Consider the following 21,306-nt stretch of genomic DNA (forward strand, 5'->3'; position numbering starts at 1 on the left):
GCGGTAACACAATGCCCACTCTGAATGTTTTCACCTGAAACACTCTGCCCATTCATGATCCTGCATAATTTGCACGCGTTAATGGCGTGTGTGCACATGTGCTTTTTGTGCATATGTGTCCCCTTTATGTGTCTAGATGGTATGTCTGCAGACACATATGCATATAATATGTTGTTCCCCTTTTATGCACACTTCTGACACCACACATTGCCCCAAGCACTACCACACACACACACACACAGGCATTCCAGAGGCCGCTTGTCACTCCTCCTCAAACACACACACAAACACACACAAACATGCACACATACCACTGGACCCACTGTTAGGGTCACCCAAAGGGCGCCTGAAGGAAAACTGAGTCGTTTTATGACCAGAGGGCAACAGAGGGGAGCAGAACTTTGCACTGAGAGCACATACAAAAGCAGGTCTGGCATGGGTGACTTCACTAAAAAACTGTCCTCAAGTTTTAAAGTGCATTAGTGCTAATTATGTTTTCTTTGAGTGATTTATTTTTGAATCAAGTCACGTTTCTCAGTACTTATTAAGTGTAAAATCACTTCTGCGTGCTGTGTTTTTGGGTTGTTGGGTTTTTTTTTTTCATTTTGGGATGAAACCTCAGCAGTCTATAACGTTCAAAGTGCAAAACACTCTGTGCAGCCTCCCAGGAACATGCTGAGGTGTTGTAATGTTAGCTGTGATGTTAGCTACCAAAGCTGCTAATGACAGGGAGGGTGAGAGCACGAGGGAAGTAGGTGGTGTGAACTTGCAGTAGTCTGCCAAAGTGCTACCAGCCATTCAGAGTTGAGGGTGGGTGGGGGGGTGGGGGGCAATAAATAAGCAACTGCAACTGAAATTCAGCTGAAAATAATATACAAAAGAGTCGCACAAAGGTGGACGTGTGTTAAAGGAGGGTTTTAAGGAGTTAACTAATTTAGGAAAAGGTTCTGTTGTTGATTTTCAAGGCCAACCTGTTTGAATGTGGAATCCAGCATAAACTTAGAAAAATGCCATTGGTCTGCTCCACCAGCGAGAGGTATGCATTCCCATTCGACTTGTTCAAATAATGTGGCACAAACCACTAATAGGTGGAAATTTAGATTTTTTTTTTCCTGGTGGAAAATATTCTTAAAAATGAAGAAATAAACAAAACAAAGGCCACAAAATTCCCTGCTTTACTTCTGTATATTTGCACAAGTGTGTGTTGGCCCGTGGTCCTGCTGCACGCCCCCATTCCTCAAGATATTTCTGACACCTGGCTTCAAAGTCCGGTCATATGTGCTCCTACTTGGCATCCTTGTCCTATGCATCCTATGTGCTATAATTCTCTCTGGCTCACTCTTTTACCAGTGAACCTTTTGAAATGTTTTTTATTTTTTTTATTCCCTGCACATCTCTTGATGGTTTGCCTCTCTCCACTTTCAGCCAGGGTACAAGACATCCCCATGCCAGGAAATGTTCTTGCTAGTTCATTGCTGCACGGGGTATATTTACCGGTCGGCAGCCCGGGAGCAGCTATAAAGATATTGCACATTCATTTGTTTGTATTGTGACTAACTTTTCTCTAACTTCACAATTAGCTGCTACTCCCCCAATGCTTAGGTCCAATTAGTGGGGGAAGAGTTTTGGGCTTATGCTGCATTTAAATTAAAAAATTTTCCCTCTCTGTGGAAATATCAAAATTAAAAGAAACACTCATATTCCTAATACTTCCCAAGCCAACAATATTGCATGTGTGAATATCCATGTAGTGTTTAACTTCTTGAAAAACATGACACACTGCAACTTAGGTGAAGGGTAAAGGGAAAACGTTGCAGAATTTCATCATTCATGTATTTAAATGCGATTTCTATACGTGACATCCAGATGAAACACCAAGAGCATCAAGATATTATGTGTACTCAGTCATGCAGCACACAGTTTAAGTCCCACTTGATCATTTTTCACTTTGACGCTTTCTGCCAGGATTAACCGTCAACACTTACAGTAAGATGTAATTAATCTCGTTCTATCAGACTGAAGAGCGCGCATTCATACAGCAGAAACCTGATTGAGATGCTGAAGCAACACACAAAACCTGGCCTGCAAACATAGCGAGTTATTTAAAGATTTATTTTGAAGGAAAAAAAAATGCTCCTCAAGATGATTATCAGTCATTATTATAAAGTATCTAAATACAGGCAACTGAGGTATATCTGTCTTTCTACAAGTGGAGTGAGAGCGAGAGAGAGAGAGAGAGAGAGAGAGAGACAGAAAGAAAGAAAGCCTGAGGGAGTGAGCAATGACAGAAAGCTTGCACAAATAATGATGAGAACAGAAGAACTGGGAACAGCGTACAAAGACTGGACGTGGATGGTGTTGTATTCAGTCTGAAGAAGTGGCCTGGATGATCACGGCGCACCATTCATTGCACTATAATTTCTATAGAAAAAGGCGAAGGCAAAAAATTTCCACAATTGACAACCTTGTATCACAGCCTCAGTTACATTTGAATGAAGAAAATAAAGCCGTACAAAAACAGGGAATTGGGATCCACTGGTTTTGATACAATCTTCTGCATTCAGAACAATGCATGCACGTCTCCACAGATAAAGTCCGTTATGAATAAACATTCCTTTGAACGCTTAATTGTGACAATTGTCCGTTCGCTTTTGCTTTGTGCGCAAAAGCATCTTTTGAAAAAAAGACGAGTCGTATCTTCATATGATTAATCCGAGATCGCCTTTCCTTGAAGGAATAATTACTGAAATGTACTTATTCACCATCTTGCCAAGAGTTGAGACGATTGATTCCACTGTCACATCACTTCAAATAAAGTTACATCAGGAGAAGGATTAGCTTAATTCTACGAAAGTTTACTATATTACGTGTTAGTTTAGTCCATATAAAAATAGAAATGTAAATACTGAAAGTCCTTTTTCACGTCGCTGTTGGGTTGCCAGGCAACTAGTGGAGACTGAGGTCACTGCTCCAGGCGGTGACTTGATGCTACTTCCTGCCCATAACGCCATGTAAAACCATAACTTGTTGTTTTTTTTTTAACACTTTAGTTTTTGTTCTGATTAAGCATACGAGATGTTATGTTGCAATTATTGAGTCATGTTTTCCCCTCTTTGAACCGAGTCGGGGGAGCGCCTTATGCTAAGCTAGGCTAATTGGCAGTCGACTACAGCATACAGACACGAGAGTGGAGTCGATTTTCTCATCTAAATTCTCGACAAGAGAGCGAACAAGCATGTACAAAAAGTCAAACTGCATTTCCTTGTCCTTTGTTCTCCCACGAATACACGTACGCACTTGCACGCAGTAGCACAACTGTAAGGCATACCAATTTGCTTGACAAATGGCAGGCAGTGATAACAAATGACTTACAAAGACTGGAAAACACACAGAGACATACATCCATTAAGGGGACTTACGAAAAGGGTCTGGTTTCGGTCGATTGTCATCTCAGTGAGTCATGACCAGCTGTCATCTTAAAGGCAAAAACTTAATTTTGGTTTGTAATCTTCATTCTGCTAATGAACAGCAGCCACCTGTCAACTGCCGTAAGGTCATTACCATTAAATATAGAACAGTACTGTGTAATATGTGATCACGGTTAAATACTTAACTGGTCTAGTCACCAAAATAAATTCAGATTTTCTGTAATAATTTACCTAGTCTAGCCTTTATGTATAAACAAAGAGTACATACGTTGTAGAGTGCGTCAGCAAGTAGATGAAGGCTGGAGCCAGCAGAGGTTTTTTCTGAGAGTCATACAGCTCAGTCCCACATACAGTAGAGTGGTTCAGCCCTGTTCCATGTATATGAGTGTGAGTGGGAGTGTGGTGTATTCATATGCCAGTGGGTTGAGCACATTTGTGTCTGCCCCTCTCTTGCCAACTGCTCGTACCGTATTTTGACTGAAACACACTCACATAGGCACTCACAAAACACACGTCGGCAGACTCGTAAATGACAAGTAAAACAAGATGAACACTGCGAGGAAGATAAAAAAACAGAGGGAGTGATTGTATCCAGTGAGCGGGAGAATAATCAGGCTGATCGAAATGAACTACAGTATCAGAGTTGGAGAGACAGTGCTCCATCTGTCTGTGAGGGCGCAGTCTGCTGCTGTCCTTGGATGAAGTGCATACCGCAGTGTCAATCCACCAGCCGTGGTCCATCCAGCAAAGAGCTACGGGAAGCTTCCACTTCCTCGTAGCCCCCCATGAGTGCTCCAACAGTCAGAGGGGAGAGGTACTGTTGGGGGGGGGGAGAGAGGGGGGACAGAGAAAAACCCGTCCCAGAGGTCTGTGGATCACCACACACGGCAGATGTTGTCGGGGACCATGTAGCTGCTTTTGTTGCAGCTGAACGCTTTGGCAAATTCTGGGAAATTCTGAAGGGAGCCCAGTACCCTGTTAAACACACAGAGGAGATTGATGGCTAGAGCTGCACCGGAATGTGACTCGAAACTGAAAATTACACAACATCTCATTTTGGTATTTAAAAAAAAAAAAAAGTTACCACTCTAATTTGCCTCCTGCCCTTTGCCCCCAACACATGACTGATTGTTACCTGAATTTCCCTGGACTGTGTACGTCTACTTTAATGGAATTAACAGCTTGTTCAGGCCGGTGCGTTCCACACCACACCTGAAAAAGACAACAGTGCATTAGACCAATAAATATTGATTCCAATATGCTGTGCTGTTTGCATTTACTCCTTTATCCATGCACCAATTTTCTAGTAAGCTGCTGAATCACCCATTCATCGCTCGCCCCAACAATCCCATCATCCTTCCAATCTTTCATCGCATTTACCCATCTGTCTATTTTTGAAATCATTCATCAATAACTGTAACCTGCCAATCAATCAATCAATCCACTACCTGAGCAAAGTTTAAGAAGAAGAGTTGATCATGGGAAAGGTCGATGCCAGGCAGCGGTGGCTCTTCTCCGTGCTGCTTCACGTAGTTCTTGTAGGCCTATAGCAATGACACAGTCTTAGTCCACAATCTCTTTAAATACATGAACAATTTATCATTTTTACTGATTATAAAATCTCAACCAATACAATTAGTCAGTGTTAATTTCTATGGATTATATTCGCTATTAAATTAATTCACTTTTTCATGACGCCTTTTCTGGCAACTCTGTGATGTATCTGGAAAATAAGCAATAAAACCAAGCGTATTGCATTTTGAATAAAGTGGCTCTTGTTATACTTTTGTTTGTTCAAAGTGTCGATTTCCTGGGGATACTGCCTGTAAACTCCTTATGCTTGCTGCCGCGGAAGATTTTAATGCGTTTGGCTGGTTGATGAATCACACTAAAAATATAAATGTGATATTTTGAAAAGAGCACAGAAATCGTGATTTATGTCGCTTTGTGTTCGTGCACCAGCTTGCTCATAGGAATGAACATGTGTGTGGCCTGTTCTTGTCTTTTTTTTCTTTTAAATTGAAGAAATCAATTCTACACTTGGCCTCTAAAAAGGTAACAAAACTGTCAGTGTGGGCGCACTGCAAAAGAAACACTTGCATGTATGACATTGCGGTTTAAAAAAAAAACAAAAAAAAACACATTATATATCATATTGCATTCCAATTTGTGAATGCCCTTTCTCTGTTCACCCTCGGTCACAATTGACAAAATCAGCGGCAACATCATGCCCTTTATTGCCGTGTTTACAATGGCTAATGAGTCAGTCAGTGACCTAGCGAAATGACTTGTCCATTAATGTCAGCATGCAAGCGACAATAACCGCAGACTGAATCCCCTCCTCTCTCATCTGTAAACCAGGCCTCTTAAACTGACTTTCCTCATTTGTTTTCAGGCTCATTACCTGATATGCCTGCCGTATCCCTCCATTGTCAGCAATGTTCTCCCCGAGGGTGTTGTTACCATTTAACTATAAAGGGGATATAAGGACAGAGAACACAGAGATTGGCAAGGAAAAAGGAGACAGGGAGACTGTAATTTTTCCTCTGTATTTTGGCAAATCGCAGATATCACTGCTCGGGATATAAGAAATCATTTCCCCAAGGATAAAAGAAGCATTGTTCAAAGGAATAGGACAGAGGAGGAGAGACAAAGAGGGAGAGGGGTTGATATGTCAACACAAAATATTAAAGACACCTGAAGCGCAGACGAGATGAGGCTGCAGAACTGAGGGGAAAGATGGAAAAATGACAGACGGATAAGCTGGCAAAGGTAACAGGAGCGCAAATATAAATGTGTTAAAGCAAGGTTTGATCGTATTTGATGATAATGTGTCAGAAAACGTTGCTGGAAATTTGATAGAATCTTTGAAAAATGGAGAAACATCGACAGGATCGTACGTGTAGTCCACTGGCCAGGTCCCAGGAGAAGTTGCCGTACTGGTCCACAATGCATTTCGACAGCTCCAGGAACCTCTGAGTGGAGTCAGGCGTCCACCAGTCCTTCAGGTCACCATCCTTATCGTAGTTGCGGCCTAAAAAAAAAACAACGACAAATACACTGAAAGGGAACTGGTTGGATTTGATCAACAAGAAAAACAATCCTGACACTTCTCAATGCCCAAACAGCCATTATCTTGTTAACAGCAGTCAAATGCTGCTTTTGTCAGTGACATGTTTCCATTCCATTTGTGCGTCTGAGTGGATATCAGCACAAAAGAATCTTGACATCTTTGAGTGCAGCATAATAACGTCACATGAAATGACTGTGCTGAAAAAATGTTTTGAAGCGGAAATGGCATACAAAACTGCTTTTCTTTTTTCTGAGGTGGTACCAGTTACAAGGGAAACATTTGAATACAAAGGCCAACGCAATCTGACAAAACCGAGCCTGGGAGGATCAGAACAGCGAGCAACGGCGCGGAAAATCATACCATTGTCATCAAAGCCATGTGTGATCTCGTGACCGATAACCATCCCGATGCCACCGTAGTTGAGAGATTTAGTCTGGCCTTTGCTGAAGAAAGGCGGCTGAAGGATACCCGCAGGGAACACTTGACGAGAGGAAACAAAAAAAAAAACAAATAGATTGGATTCTCTTTTGTCTTTCACGATTGAACGCGTTTGCTCGTGCGCATGTGAATTACCTATTTGGTTTTTGCTGGATGAGTAGAAGGCGTTGACGACGGCAGCTCCAGTTACCCACCTGGAAGGAAGATGAGGATGCTGAGAGTTAAGATGCAAAGACGTGCGCGCTAAGGCACAGCGTTATTCATATTTGATGAAACATGTCAAAATTAACCTGCAGTTATAAATAACCACACTAATATTAGCATGCACGCTGCGGAGAGCTGAACTCTATATGTGAGTAGGAGTCTGTGTGGGAGAATGTGGATGCATTGTGCTAAATGTGAGATAGATAGTGGGTCAAACCACAAGCACCATAAACTAAAAAAAAAAAAAAAAAGTATTGTTGCTAGTGATTTAAATAATGAACACTGCAGCTTTAAATTACTACACTGCCTAAAATAAGCCCGTTAATTCCATCCCCTCGGGACATCTTACTCCTCTTTGTTGACTTTGACTCTGAGTTTCCGCAGGCGTTTCTTCTGCACATACTCCAGGTTCTGTAGGATGTTTTCAAAGTACTCCTCTGCACTGTAGCTCAGCTAACACCAACACACAGCCAGAGAAACAGGAGGATTAGCCGTGATGAGAGCTCTCAACACTCGGTCATATATTCTCCGGCAAAAGTCGTAAATGCCAAGAATTCGCCGAGATGTTTTCACAGAACTAGATATGTGGCTACAATGAACCCACTCTGTATTCTGTTACATTCATTCAGAAGGAAAACATTCCCAGTTGCATCTTTTCAGACACTCACATCTTTGTACTCATTGTTAAGGTATTTGTCATCCATGATGTTGTCAGAATAGCCGATGCGTTCCCGAATAGCTCGGGCCTACACAAAAGAGGGAGACAAATTTGACTAAGAGACATCTTGTGCATGAGATATCTTAAAGAACAGACTGCAAGGGGAAAAAAAATACAATAATTTAGTTGTTGTAATAAAAGTTACAACCCGTACCTTCTCCTCTGCTGCCTTCTTGGTCTCTGCATCCATCCAGGTCAGGTCATCGAGGTTACTAATGAACACCTCCCGAATGTCTTTAATCATCTCTTCCATCTAAGCCAAATCGAAAAAGCAACAACAGTCGTAAATAAGTCGCTGATAATCAAATGTATATCACAAAAAGCAACCTCATCTGTCAGTCAGAACAATAATTCTGCAGTGTAGGAGTTTTTCTTTTCCTTTTTTTTCTCCAAGGTCTGCAGGGAAGATCACAAAACAATCTTGCAACATAGTGTGCAACAAAGCCATAAAGGTACACTTCCCTGATTTAAGCCTCATCATTACATCGTCACACATCCCCTCAGGCTCACACACCCTCTGTGTAGGTGTCTGGTCACCTTGGGTAACACTACAAGTGTGGTAATATTAGTGTGATTAATATGACATCAGCATTTTTTATGTCTTAATAAAACCAAGTGAAGTAATGACAACCAGAAATAAATCATGTTCGGAGACTAAACATGACAATTGAAAGTGTAGTGTTCAAAAGGGATTTCTGCTTATCTACAAAAGTCTGGTCTTGTTGCATTAAAATTCTCCACAGTAGCTGTTTTGGTTGTAAATTTACAAATGCATTATTGATGACGCTATTTACATAATTTAAAAATTTACACATGCTTACCGGACGTTTGGTTACTAAAATAATCCTGAGCCTTATAAAGCTAAATTATAGAACAGGTACACGAGCATATAATCTTTAACTGCGGACATGTAAGCGAGTTATGCTTTTCTTTTTAGGCACGCTAATGTGTGCAGCTGAACAAATACAATCACTGTCTTCACCATAGCACATTTGCAGAACTGTTGCAGTTTCAAGATAATGAGATTTTCTTTTTTCATATGCAAATGAACACAGCAAGGTGTTCCTAAATCTACATCAAAAGCTCAGTTTTCAGTCGAATCCTGGGGTCTCAGTTTAAGGTTTTCTACAATGTATTCCTCTTGAGTTACAGTATTTACAAGAATGTTGCTTGATAGAGAGACAGACAGACTGACGCCACCGTGATGGGGTAATACTGGCCGAACCACACACTGTACTGTGGTCCTCAGGCGTAAAAAAAAAAAAAAAAACGAAATAAAATCCAAGTATTTTGCTCACAAACTAAACAAAAACAGGATTAGGATAAATCAGCAAATAGCGTTCGAACCGATAAAAGAATAAAAACAAAAAGAGAGAGAAAGGAAAATTCAAAAAATAAAAAACTGCAGTGACAGCGAAGGTCACCCCTCCAGATCCCTCTAACCACAGTTGTGCTCTGCAACCGCAACGAGCAGACAGAGGCATCCCAGTGTCTCATCACATCAGCGGACCCCTCGCTAACACACTGCAGGAGGACTTGGACAGCACGCCTGTGGTTCGCCACAAACCGGCAGCGGCCGTACTGAGGCTTTTCTGAAAACCTTTTAGCGTACGTGAGATTGTGTTCGTGTGTACATGCGTACGCTGCGGTCCGGTTTCAATAAAAATGTACGTCCCGTTTTCCAGTGGAAGTTTTCGCAGAGCAGAGGATTGTTAATTAGCTGCATTTCAGTCATGCTTAACCGAAACGCAGCTGTAAAGAAATGTTGGCAGTGGGCTCAGAAATACATAAAGCGTTTTATTCACCAGTGAATGCAGTGGTACAGCTGATCACTGGAACTGAAACATGAGTAAGGAGGTGGCTCAGTGGCGATCTGGGATATTGAGAGGTGCGATGGGAGGTCCCTTCAGGGTCCTTAAGTACCTCTGCAATGTTAAGTTGTGGTATAAAAATGAGCAGCGTAGCTTATTCTAGAAATGTATGGATTTCTTATTGGTAACAAGCAATTTAATCAGATTTAATTTACTGAATCTTAAAATTTACCAACTTACTAATATCTATTTTAAACTATATTCAAGGATTGCAAAAGGAGCAGCAAAATGGAAGAACTGAAGTCTACTCATGTATAGCATTTCTGGTAATCCACTGAGTTATTCCACTAGTGAACATATCTGAAATATATTTCTGTGGCTTCAAGAAGGTTGGCATGAGAAGTGAAGCCAGCTTTAGGTCAGCTTGGCACACATATATGTGTAGCCATGTATGTCAGGACAGGGGTGGCGATGTGAACTTGCATAATCAAAGAAGCTGCACATCATTTTAAGCGTAACAAACATACAAATGTTTTTTTTGCGAGCTCCACATGTCGGAGTGGGCAAAGATCCATCCTGAAGATGATTTACAGTATCTGAGGCACTACGACAGATGCACACCGTCGGACACACAATCTGATTCACACACACACACACAGTCGTCATGTGCCAAAGCTTCCATATACACAAAGACACACACAAAATGAGATTTACAATGTGGGTGGTGTGATCATGATAACAAGAAAACCTCGTGCAGCTGCTTTCACTGGATGCAAGCAAAAAAATACAGTATAGCAGCAGAGACACTAGACCCAAAGGTGACTAAAAGAAGAACAGGTGACAACAACATGCAGTCAGATGTGCCTAAAACACTTGTTATCATACTGTATGTATGAATAACTGAATACATAAACACCCACACAGTTTTTGTAATGCCCTGCAGAAGCATTACTATTTCATCACTTCCAAATGTCAATAAACAGGAAAGCATAGAATTCAATTTAGTCCGCAGATTGTTCTCTAGCGAGGGGTACTCGCGTTTGCTTTGTATCTTGCATTCAAATCTAACCCGATTTAACAATATAAAACCTCATTGACCCTCCACTGACCAGTTCTTTGCTCTTTTCGGAGAAGGCTTCCTGCACATACAGCCGTCCCACGGCGTTGTCCATGTTGCTGTTGACGTAAAGCGCGCACTGTCGCCACACCGCTGCCTCTGACGTTGCACCAGACAGAGCCTGCAGGGGAAGTAACGAGGCACAGATCAATTAGAGATGCAGGATAAACTAGTCAGCATGTTGGTTAAAGAGGCTCCTGGCAGTTCTTTATTTGTGCCGCCATTATACATTGCAATCACACTTAGGAGTAGAAGAAATAGGGCAGAAGGGAAATGATTAGATTAGGAGGAGGATTACAAAGATTTATAAAGAGTGGAGGAAGAATATGAATGGAGCTGCATGTGGACATCTTTATTAGAGACTGACTCTCACTTCTGTGTCTTAACTAAAAAGCAGGAAGTAATTGCAATATAGAAGAATCTACAGCCAGTCGTATGCATGTTTTAACTAAGTTTTTTGTCTCTATGACAGAATACAAACACTGACATTCATTCTTACATATAGTCGGTGCAATACGTAATGTTATTATAATAACCTGGTGATCAAGGTGAACATTCTACCTCCTAAACATCAGCATGACATCATAACCGCAATGCCGTGCTGACATCTGTATTTAGGTCAAAGCAACACTGTGTCTCAGTATAGCTGCATAGTGTCAGTAGCACCCTGTAAATGCTTAATGAAACCTTCCTGGGGTTGTGTTAAAAAAAACAGAACATACAGATATATGCGATATGCTGCATATATCTCTTTGCATCCACATCTGGAGCACTGATTCTTGTGTCTGCATCACGGCTGCATACCTTACGGAAGGCTTTCCTGGTGTCTCTGTAAGCCCTGCTCAGGCCCACCACCATGTTCATAGCGAAACGCCACACCATGTAGTTCTGCAGATCCCTGAGAGGAGAGAAAAAAGCATGTTCAAAGAAACTTTCCTACTCACGCAAAGCTACGATGTATATCAGTAATAGGCGAGCAGCTGTTTTTTTTTATTGAACGCTGTGCGCTCCCGCCTCCACAAGCACACAAACAGGCTATCGTCCACAATCACACCTACAGACTTGCGTGAACGCACACGCACGCACCTCTTGTTGTATTTGGACAAGACGAGGTTGAGTCTTCTGTAATAGTTGGGGGAGTAGTTTATGACCTTCTCTGTATTAGGAACGCTGATGTTGACTGTGCCCATTATCTTACCCGTGAAGTAACTCCAGTCAAATACCTGCAAGAGGAGTAAATAAAAAAAGCACACAGAAAAGAGGAGAGAAAAAAAAATAACATGAGGAAGCGACAGCAAGGTGAAACAGAAACCAATCCTGACAGAAAAAGAGTTTATTTTTACCCGTGAGTCAACCTCAAGGGTGAAGTTGGCGTTTAGGTCCCCCAGTTCCATCTTGTTGTAAAGCAACACTGGGTTGTTACGATCCTCTGGAGTATCAGTAGCCTTGAAAAAGAGCAGAGACAGAGAGGTTGAGAATCAAGAATGCTGTCACAACCCTCCTGTTTCCTGACTCAAGCGTGCAATTGTAGTGCAGGTCCAGCAGCATCAAACATATTTGGCATCCCGGGAGGCTTCAGGTCTGTAAATGTCAGAGCTCGATCGGTGTGACTGCCTTGTAAAAGCCACCAGCCGAGTGGAGGGGAAATGAAGCATGGCGGTGAGCAGAGCAGAGCGGAGCAGACCGGCCTGGAATGATAAACGTCGAGTGCGGAAACCTGTTGATGTCTGAGAAATGCTGTTGTGTTGGCATCAGACTGGTTAACAGCTTGTTTTAGACAGCAGCTGCTCCAGACTGGAGCCGCAGAAGACGAGGGAGGTTTGCGCTACAAATGGATGACAGGGGAGGTCATCCTGTTAACAAAAAGCCTTGTGAAACTAGAAGATAGAAGATAAAAGATTGAAGCGAGAAGATAAGACATGCATTCCCGCTGGAAAACAAATTACAATATTTTCAGAGCCGAGAGGAAGTCTGTAGATGTGATTTCGGCTGGGAGACTGCAAAGTGTGAACGCATGCTTACATTGGCGATGTCCCTCTCCAAGTCCATGATTCGTGTCACCTCCTCTCTCAGGCGGGTTTCGTTGAGGGCCAGTCCCCGGTCAGCGCGGATCAGCTTAGCCAGGTCGATCATGAACTGCTCATAGGCCCGACACGCCTGTCAAACATACACTCAGTCGTGATATTTGTATCTCACTTGGTTAAATTAAACCAGTGACCAAAACCAGAGGTGATAGCATGTTCTCATCCGTGGATACACACACACACACACTCAGCATGCCTCAAGCTGAAGGCAGCGAAGAACTACTTTCTGCATATCAATCAAACAACAGCGGACGGTGAACTGTAAAGCAAAACCAGGAGCGGAGGATGCGTGCTCGAGTCGCACACATCTGGTCCACATTGAGACACAACTAAGTATTCTGTTCTGCGTCTTTGATTTTAATCACCGCTCACTGCCTCAGAGCATAGTTTTATTAATCATGTACACACTGGCTCCCAGGAGCATGTAAGTGTACCAATAAACACAAAGTTAATTCATGTGCTGATGTTTGAAGCTGATGCCTTCGTCATTTGTTGGGCATCGCGTTTCCTGGAACAAACTCCAGGGGACATGGAACCCAGACTCAGCGGGTCCGGGCCGAAACGAAAACACGGGAGTTGTTTTCAGTTCACATTGGTCGAAAGTCTTAATTATATTAGAATTGTGCGTGCAAAAGTTGAAGCTTACCTCTGCATAGGGACCACTGCAGGCGTAGTAATCCCTGGACAAGAGGCCGAGGCTGGTCTGCTGGTCAAACTGGGGATGAGAAGGAGACGAGGAAATAGACACATTTACTTACGCAAGCCAAATCAATTGCTATTATAGCTGTTAATTGGTTAAAGTTGGAGCGTTTTCCAGCCAAAAGGTGCACACCCACATGAATGATATGCGAGTTGGAGTCCCTGTCATCGGTGCCGACGAAAAAGTTCACCAAGAGTTGAGTCCCGTATTTCTCATTCAGCTTGGCAATGACGTCCTCCAACCTCCACGTTCTCCCTGAAGAAACAACACAGAAGAAGAAGAAAAAGGTAAAAAAGAAAAGCCATAAATGACATCACGCTGTGTGACAGTGGGTGGGAAACAAAAAAACAAACAAAAAAAAGCTCTACCGTAGGTGGTCTCCCAGTTGTCCACAGCTATGGGCCACTCGAACACATCAGGCAGCATGTCCAGCAGCGGAGCCCCTCCTCTGAGCTCGATTAAACCTTAAATGAGGCGTAGGTACGAGCAAAAAAACAAACAAAAGTGAGTTGCCGGGGGTAGATGCGTTTATTTTATACAATCAAAATTCTGAAAAGCAGAAACCTTGTTATTATTCGTATACATTATTGTAACAATGTAAAGACGTTTGAGACATTAATTCTCACTTTCAGAACTAATGACTCGTGAAAATTAACTGACAAAACAATAAACTGAATCAGACAAATAACCTTTAATGACACTTATGAAAACGGACATTGAAGAAGATCCAAAAAGGAACATCTTGTGCCCGCTGACTCACTTTCATTGGTGCAGGACTTGTAAAGGGTCTTGGCCTTGGTAAGAGCAGCAGCTTCCCCCTCCACTGTTTTTTCAAGGACACCTACAAGTAGAGCAGAGAAACGTAGCAAGCGTGAAGCGAAGAAACGCAGACGGAGATAAAGGAGGAATGATTATGTCGCCGCGGTGATCTGGACTGTGGGAAAAGACGGCTGTTTATAACCTCAGGTGAATTGTGGAGGCTTTTTTTTTTGGTGCATTCAAAATAGAACCAGCTGCTCGTCCAGATGCGGTTAATCATTGTAAATGAAGGCATGTTGTCTGTGTATGTGTCAGAAAACAAGTTTCAGACCGCTGCCCTAGATAGCGACAAGTGACAAAGCGCACAATGCTAAAATTCAAACCAGGAAAAAAATAAAAATCATCCTGAATGCACTTAAATTAAAAAAAAAAAAACACAAACTTAAACTCCACTTCAAAGCGGTTCTTCTCAATTTCATTGTGTACATTTTTTTCCCCACAATATGTACAATAGCTACCTTAAAAACCAATAAAGAATTCTAACTTTTTCAGGTGGCAGCTGTTAGAAAAGTTTCTATATAATGACAAAACAGTGAATCTGAATATTGTAATGAGGGTATTACAGGTTTGCGGGGAACAAACAAGGCTTTAATGTTGACTTTCCCTTACAGAACAGACTGCAGGCAGTTTTCATTATCCTGGCAGTTTCGCAGCTTTGTATTGAGTTCTCTTGCAACTTTGGGAAAGTTTAAAATATATACAAACAAAAAAAATGTAAAAATGCCCTAGAATTTTGCATTGATAGGCCAGGAAGGGGACAAGCAAAGCATAACAACAGCTGCTGGGCCGATGCGCAGCAACACCGCATGGCCAGTCTTTACTCTGAACGACTGAATAAATAATCAACACTAATAATTTATTAGCCCTGCCGCAATTAATCTTTTTCTTTAGTGATTAAGATTGCATGGGTCATTCGTCGTAGAGGTCAACACTGTCATGTAATCCACAAATTAGAGTGACAACATGCGATGCATATTTAAATCTCTGCTTGCTGTAAATTAGCTCCTCAGCGCGGCGGCGGTAATCGCGATGAAGCTCCGAGCATGGAAGTCATAGCGAAAGAGGTGGAAGGAAATCAAGGAGCAACAAAGCTGAAGGTGTGGCAGTAAAGGGCCATTAAAAACAAGAGTGAACACCATTGCTTGTTTTATTGCCGGCGTTCATTGCCTCTTCAACACCTGTTGTGGGCATATGGACGCCAGTTAGCTGAGCCTCAGGCTGCATAGTGTTTCTGGGTAGACAGCTAATCAAAATGAGTGATAAGTGTTGGGGTGTAAACATGCTCAACTGAGGGGGAGGACAATGGGACCAATACAGTTTCCCTGTGCTGCTGCCTCAAGGCACCTAGTTGCATATTGTAGCTTTAAAGTCTAACAATGTCTTCAGGAAGTGCTGGCAGCTCGGAACATGAGCTTAAATAAATTTTCCCATCATCAAGGTTCAATCTAACGCCCACGCAGCAATTTTAGTATTTGCTGAGAACCAGTGTGGTGAAAGCGAGCGTATTGTGATGCTGTGATACAGGTAGACAGTCTGTACCCTCTGTCCTTCGAAAACAAGAAAACCTCACTCCTACTCAAGAGGGATCTCAAACTTTAGCGCAAGTTCAGCTGCTTGGTTTGTCATTCGGCATCAGAAACAAGAGGAAAAACTTAGCTGCGCCTGCACTTTTGTACCACCACAAAGTCTTTATGAGCCCGAGTCTTACATCACAACAGCTTACTGCGGATCCACCAGTACGTTAGAGGCTTCGAAGTGGTGCGGGGAGCTTTTCAAAGAAAAACGGAGAAATGGCTCGCTGTGTCAGGAATTGGGAGCTCAAATCCTGACTAAGTCACCTTCAGCAACTTATCATGATTTACAGCCCGGGGTTATCCACCTGAGTGCTTTGATGTGATAGCAGGAATCCATAACACCTGGTAATGAGTCACTGACAGCCACTACTTAGTTACTAAGATAAATGTGACAAATAAATCATTATGTACAAAAAAATATGTCATGTTATACAAGATGTTTTTCTTTGAGGCTGATTCCTGGACAAAGACAGTTTTGTAATTGTAGTTTCTGGTTTATCATTTCTCAACATCTGTTTCCCTCACTACACTCCGTGGATTTTTTATGTGGAGCTTTATTCATTAACTGTGCGGCCGCTTTATAAGGATGAATAATATTTTTAAGTCTAAGTGCCTCGTACTAAACCTCCTGTACATGCAAAATGAATGTAAATGGCAGAACTCATGATTGCTGTTGCTGTTGTTTATGGTAATTCAGAAGATGCAACAGCCTCCACATTTTAAAAATGTCCGTCATTAGTAAGCCATGTTCATTTACATTTATATCACACAGTGTTGCATTTGATGTATAGGCAAGGTGTGCCATGCATTCATTATCATGTGTTTATGTAAACATTTCAGAAATAATGCATTACCATCAGGGAGGACTATAATGAGCGCTCTAACGTTACTGTTTGTACTATTTCTAACTACTCTGTCCCTTGAGGTTGGCTTTTTAAAGATTGAAAATGCCATAAATTATGAGTGTCAGCCAGCTTAGCATTTCAGAACATGCGTCTTCTCTGCATTCACAAAGTTGCCATTTGTTGACATCTACTAAGTTGAGCTAGTTATCCGAGTCAAGCTGTGCAAACATTGTCTGCGTCGGTACAATGCGTGCACCGATTTCTCCGGCTCCGTCTGTCTTTAAAGAATATAAAAAGTCGGATTAAGGTAAGTTTACCCGTGGCTGTTAGCTCACCAGACAAAACACGAGCAAATACAGGCATGAAATACCAACATGCCTGGAAGTAATCCTTCCTCTTTTGCAATACAGCGTAATAAAATAAATGAGTTGGTCGCGCAGTCGCCTCGCTGCTAGAAGATTCGGGGTTTGAACCTGCTGGTTTCTGAGCGGAGTTTGCATGTTCACCCTGCACCTGATGTTTTCCGACTTTCCTCCACAGTCCAAAGACACAAATGCTAAGTTGACTGGTGATTCTAAATTGGCTGTAGGTGTGAGTGTGAGCCTTGTCTGTTTCTGCTGGATATAAACTCCAGCCCCCCCGCGACCCTCTACAGAAAGAACACGTGTAGCATAATAGATGGATGGCTTACATAAAACGTGTTACGTAAAGCTGCAGTGATTTTTTACTGAAATGTAAGAGGAACGCCATTTGGGCATTGCTGAGACAAAAATCTCTAAATGTAAATAATCTGTGAAAGAAGAAGGAGTTCTATATGCTAGGAATCTTTGGGAACCTCATTTTTTGCCAAGATTAGTTGAGAAGACACACCATGTATGTTCAGTATGTACTTACAGCCAGCAGCATAAAGAAGAAAGCAAGCTGTTTCCCTCTGAAAACAGCTGGCCTAGCTTTCTCTAAAAAAAAAAAAAAAAGACCGCAAGCACTGCTTAGGCTCACTTGTTAACAGAACACTGTACATCTTGTGTGTTTATTCCATTTGACACTGTTTAGATTAAACTAATACGACACAAATTGGAGAACTTTTGACGCCCATATGGGCAGATATCTGCGACATCAATCTTCTCGTCTGCTTTTTTTTAACCCACATTTCTCAAAATGACAAACTTTAAAAATAACTAATTAAAAAGAAAACCTCCGAAGGGCTACGGCGCAAGTAGGACAACCTTTTGACTTTGACAAGCCATCACATATCTCACTCTGACTTCGGTATTGCCTGTCACTTATAAACATATCTTATAAATGTTGCATTGCCAGATATACACCATCATACTGCACATCTCAGGCAACACGGGATCAATACAGGAAAGAGGATGGATCTTAAATTACACAGGCAGCTGACAGGAAACTCTCCCCTGAGCCCAATAAGACATCACTCATGTCACTGTGAGTTGGGATCAAAAGATAAAGACGAGGAAGATTGGATTTTAGTTTGGTTTTTTTTCTTATCTTTTCAATAATTCTGACTAACTAACTGACAGACCAATCACAATGAAAACAGGTTGATCACGCAGTTGGCGTAGTTAAGAAAAGCTTCATCCTTTTCTTTAATCTCTCGTTTTATTTCACGTCACATCTGATCATCATGTTTAAAAAAAAAAAAGAAACATATCTGCATAATTTATGTCCAATCCAGTCTTCTGTCTTTCCTCAACGCACAGTCTGAACTGTACGTTTGGGGACGGTTTCCCTCTGTGCATCAGGAGATTCTGCTTGAGATAAACCACCGCACTGTGCTCTAAACTACTATGCTTGAGACTCGGAGGAGGATTGCTCTGAAATAAACATGTAGCGTTTTAAATTTTCAGTCAAAGTTTGAGATAATTTTATTTCTCATTTGTTAGGTAATCTTTATAAAATGGAAAACCTCCCTACAGGGGTTATTTCACATTATTAAGAAATATGCACTGTAGCGAAAGGGGAAAGATCTTTCTGAATATGAAAAGCGTGAAATAGTGTAATGTCTTGCAAGAGGTATGAAAGCAATCGATACTTTGGAGGGGGAAAGAAAAAAAAAAAACTGAAGAGAGATCATCGAACTGTGAAAAGATTTGCGAGTGAATCGGGGCGCGAACGATTTTGGGTCAGATAAACGCATTGTTTCTGTCCGACAAATTCATAGCATTAAAAGGGCAGCTATGAAAAGGTCGACGTTGAACAGGAAACAGGTGTTTACGGAGTTCAGAGCCAGGCAGCTGTGCATGAAGGGGGCTTTTCGGCAACCCATAACCAAAGCTCACAAAGAGATGCGTAGTGCTCTGGAGGGTCCAGATGGAAGAAGTTCTGGGTGACTGGTGAACGGGCACCCCTTTGATGGAACACTGGAAAGTTAAATGGTAGATCTCTGAGTATGTCAAGGATCTGACCTCCACAAGTGTCAATCTAAGAGACACCTACTGAAGAGATATATTCATTTACCAGCCAACGCCGCTCAAAAAAAAAAAAACATTCACCCATGGTTGCTATGGCAATAAATGGCCAACAGCATCCACCGACCTCAAGCATGTTGAGAACATGTGGAGCATCTTTAAGAGGAAGATTTACATCCAGTAACGGCAGCTCTGGGAGGCAACACTGACATCCTTAAATAAACAGAAAGCTATACCTACAGGTTCGACGCAGGAGAGTTAAAGGTCTCAGCACAAGAGAGCTCTGTTTTGAGTTCACTATGATGCGAATGTTTTCTATGTTGGACTCATCTGTGTGATATTGTGTTTTGGTTTTTCTTTCTTATTACATTTGGAACATGGTGTAAACACTTAAAGGTTCAGTTGAGGTTCACATTAATATCAAAACTGCTGTCTAGTAAATACAGGCTTGTACACACACCACACAGCGCCCAAAGGTAGCAGCTGTCAGCTCTTGTCTGCTCTCTCTGGTCCTCAGCAAGTGAAATGCAACTCAATCAGAGCGAGATCAGGAGATGGACTCATTACAGCTCACCACCTGAATGATGAAATGTCATCCAGTGAATGTTTGATGCACTTGGCTGAATTTCGTTCTATCTTCCGACATCCATTCACTCGCTTTTCCGTCAGCGGTCGAACCATCAGTGTCAGCGTACCAGTTCCATTGGCAGTCGTGTTAAGCCCAAACCCGAACAGCTCCACCACCGTTTGACAGACATGATGGCATGCTTTAGTCAGGGGCTAGTCTTTTTTTTTTTCTCCACACTTTACTCTTTCAATCATTTTGATAGAACTTTGTTCCAGTCCTGTTTCGGTTTGAGGTGTTTCTATCTCATGGTCAACCAGATCTGCTTTTTTTTTTTTAGAATGCATCCAACATTTTTTGGAAAGCAACTACCATTGATCTATCTCTAGCACATGTTTGCTTTATTATCTGTTTACTTATCGAAGCCTCATTACTGTCTTCTCCCCTTTGCGCGGTCACGTCTTCACTCCTCGTATCGACGGACGAGTCAATCTAAATGGCAGCTCTCATCTCGCAATCGCCTCTGAGTCATGTGCGAGCTCTTTTGTGCACGAGCCGAAGCAACACACAGCTGCTCGAGGAACGTTCAGCCAGCCAAGTGTCCAATTACTTTTGAACCCATGCAATATGAGCACTGCGCGTTAAACTGCTGCATCTCCCACACGCTTCTATTAATCGCCGATGTGTAGCTCTAACTCAAACCGAGGCTCAGAGCATAAAGTATCCTTTACTTCTTCTTCTAATTGAATATGCCGAAGCACAGAGCCCAAAGAATCAAGAGTCAGTCCAAATGCTTACAGTCTAGACTGTGTAGTACAGTACTGAATCTTCATCTTTTAATATAATTCTTTTCATTTGCTGGGTGCTTTAAGTGATTTCTCTCCCTTATATCTACTTGTTTCGCTTCTTTCTGCATGGCCGCGTCTCACTTCAACCGCTTTCTAGCCTTTCATTTTTCAAATCCACCCATTTTCTCATTACCATGTGTGCACTATTTATGTGCTCATTTAATTGTAATGAAGTCCTGAGATAGAGACCCTTCGCAGGGCGCTTCCTGCGAAAGGGCACAGATCATGTGTGTGTGATTGGATTACTGACTGCCTGGCGCTAATGTTTAACCACAGCAAAGGCTTACCCTTTGGCTCTGTCTCTTTCACGCACACACACTCTCTCTCTCCTTCTCGCCGCATGTGTGTGTGCGTATTTGGATTTATTTGAGAATGGATTTTGTGCCACCTGATGTTTGTTTGAGACATCACGTCAGTTTGAACCAAACCACTCAGCGTGATACAGAATCCGAAATTTTTTTTTTGGGTTTCTCCTCTCTACATTGCCATTTTATCCCTGAGTGCTTCTCATTCCGCAAAGCATTTCATTAGCAGTGTTTTTAGCGCTGCTGGGTTTGTCTTTTTTTTTTTTTTTGCTTAAATGTATGATTATGAAGGATATATTTAGAGTATTTTACAAGCAGGAGCTGTGAATGAAGTAAAAAGTGAAATGA

At 42.0% G+C, this 21,306-nt stretch overlaps 1 protein-coding gene across 1 annotated transcript in view; it reads right to left on the bottom strand.

The window, feature by feature from the left end:
- Positions 1-2,087: 2,087 nt before the first annotated feature.
- The window catches only part of LOC103370904 (neprilysin), a 32,097-nt gene continuing 12,878 nt past the window's right edge, over positions 2,088-21,306 (bottom strand). The window contains exons 5-23 of the mRNA XM_008300094.1: positions 14,334-14,414; positions 13,942-14,037; positions 13,710-13,828; positions 13,520-13,588; positions 12,812-12,946; positions 12,133-12,234; positions 11,876-12,012; positions 11,594-11,687; positions 10,782-10,910; positions 8,016-8,114; positions 7,812-7,889; positions 7,493-7,596; positions 7,075-7,133; positions 6,862-6,981; positions 6,329-6,462; positions 5,833-5,898; positions 4,877-4,972; positions 4,564-4,640; positions 2,088-4,403 (exon numbers count right to left, since the gene is read on the bottom strand). Of these exons, the coding sequence (XP_008298316.1) occupies positions 4,304-4,403; positions 4,564-4,640; positions 4,877-4,972; positions 5,833-5,898; positions 6,329-6,462; positions 6,862-6,981; positions 7,075-7,133; positions 7,493-7,596; positions 7,812-7,889; positions 8,016-8,114; positions 10,782-10,910; positions 11,594-11,687; positions 11,876-12,012; positions 12,133-12,234; positions 12,812-12,946; positions 13,520-13,588; positions 13,710-13,828; positions 13,942-14,037; positions 14,334-14,414 (1,895 nt within the window). The 3' untranslated portion in view covers positions 2,088-4,303. The remainder of the gene's footprint in view (positions 4,404-4,563; positions 4,641-4,876; positions 4,973-5,832; positions 5,899-6,328; positions 6,463-6,861; positions 6,982-7,074; positions 7,134-7,492; positions 7,597-7,811; positions 7,890-8,015; positions 8,115-10,781; positions 10,911-11,593; positions 11,688-11,875; positions 12,013-12,132; positions 12,235-12,811; positions 12,947-13,519; positions 13,589-13,709; positions 13,829-13,941; positions 14,038-14,333; positions 14,415-21,306) is intronic.

This window comes from Stegastes partitus, unplaced genomic scaffold (assembly GCF_000690725.1).
Source record: "Stegastes partitus isolate 25-593 unplaced genomic scaffold, Stegastes_partitus-1.0.2 Scaffold1498, whole genome shotgun sequence".
Lineage (NCBI taxonomy): Eukaryota > Metazoa > Chordata > Actinopteri > Pomacentridae > Stegastes > Stegastes partitus.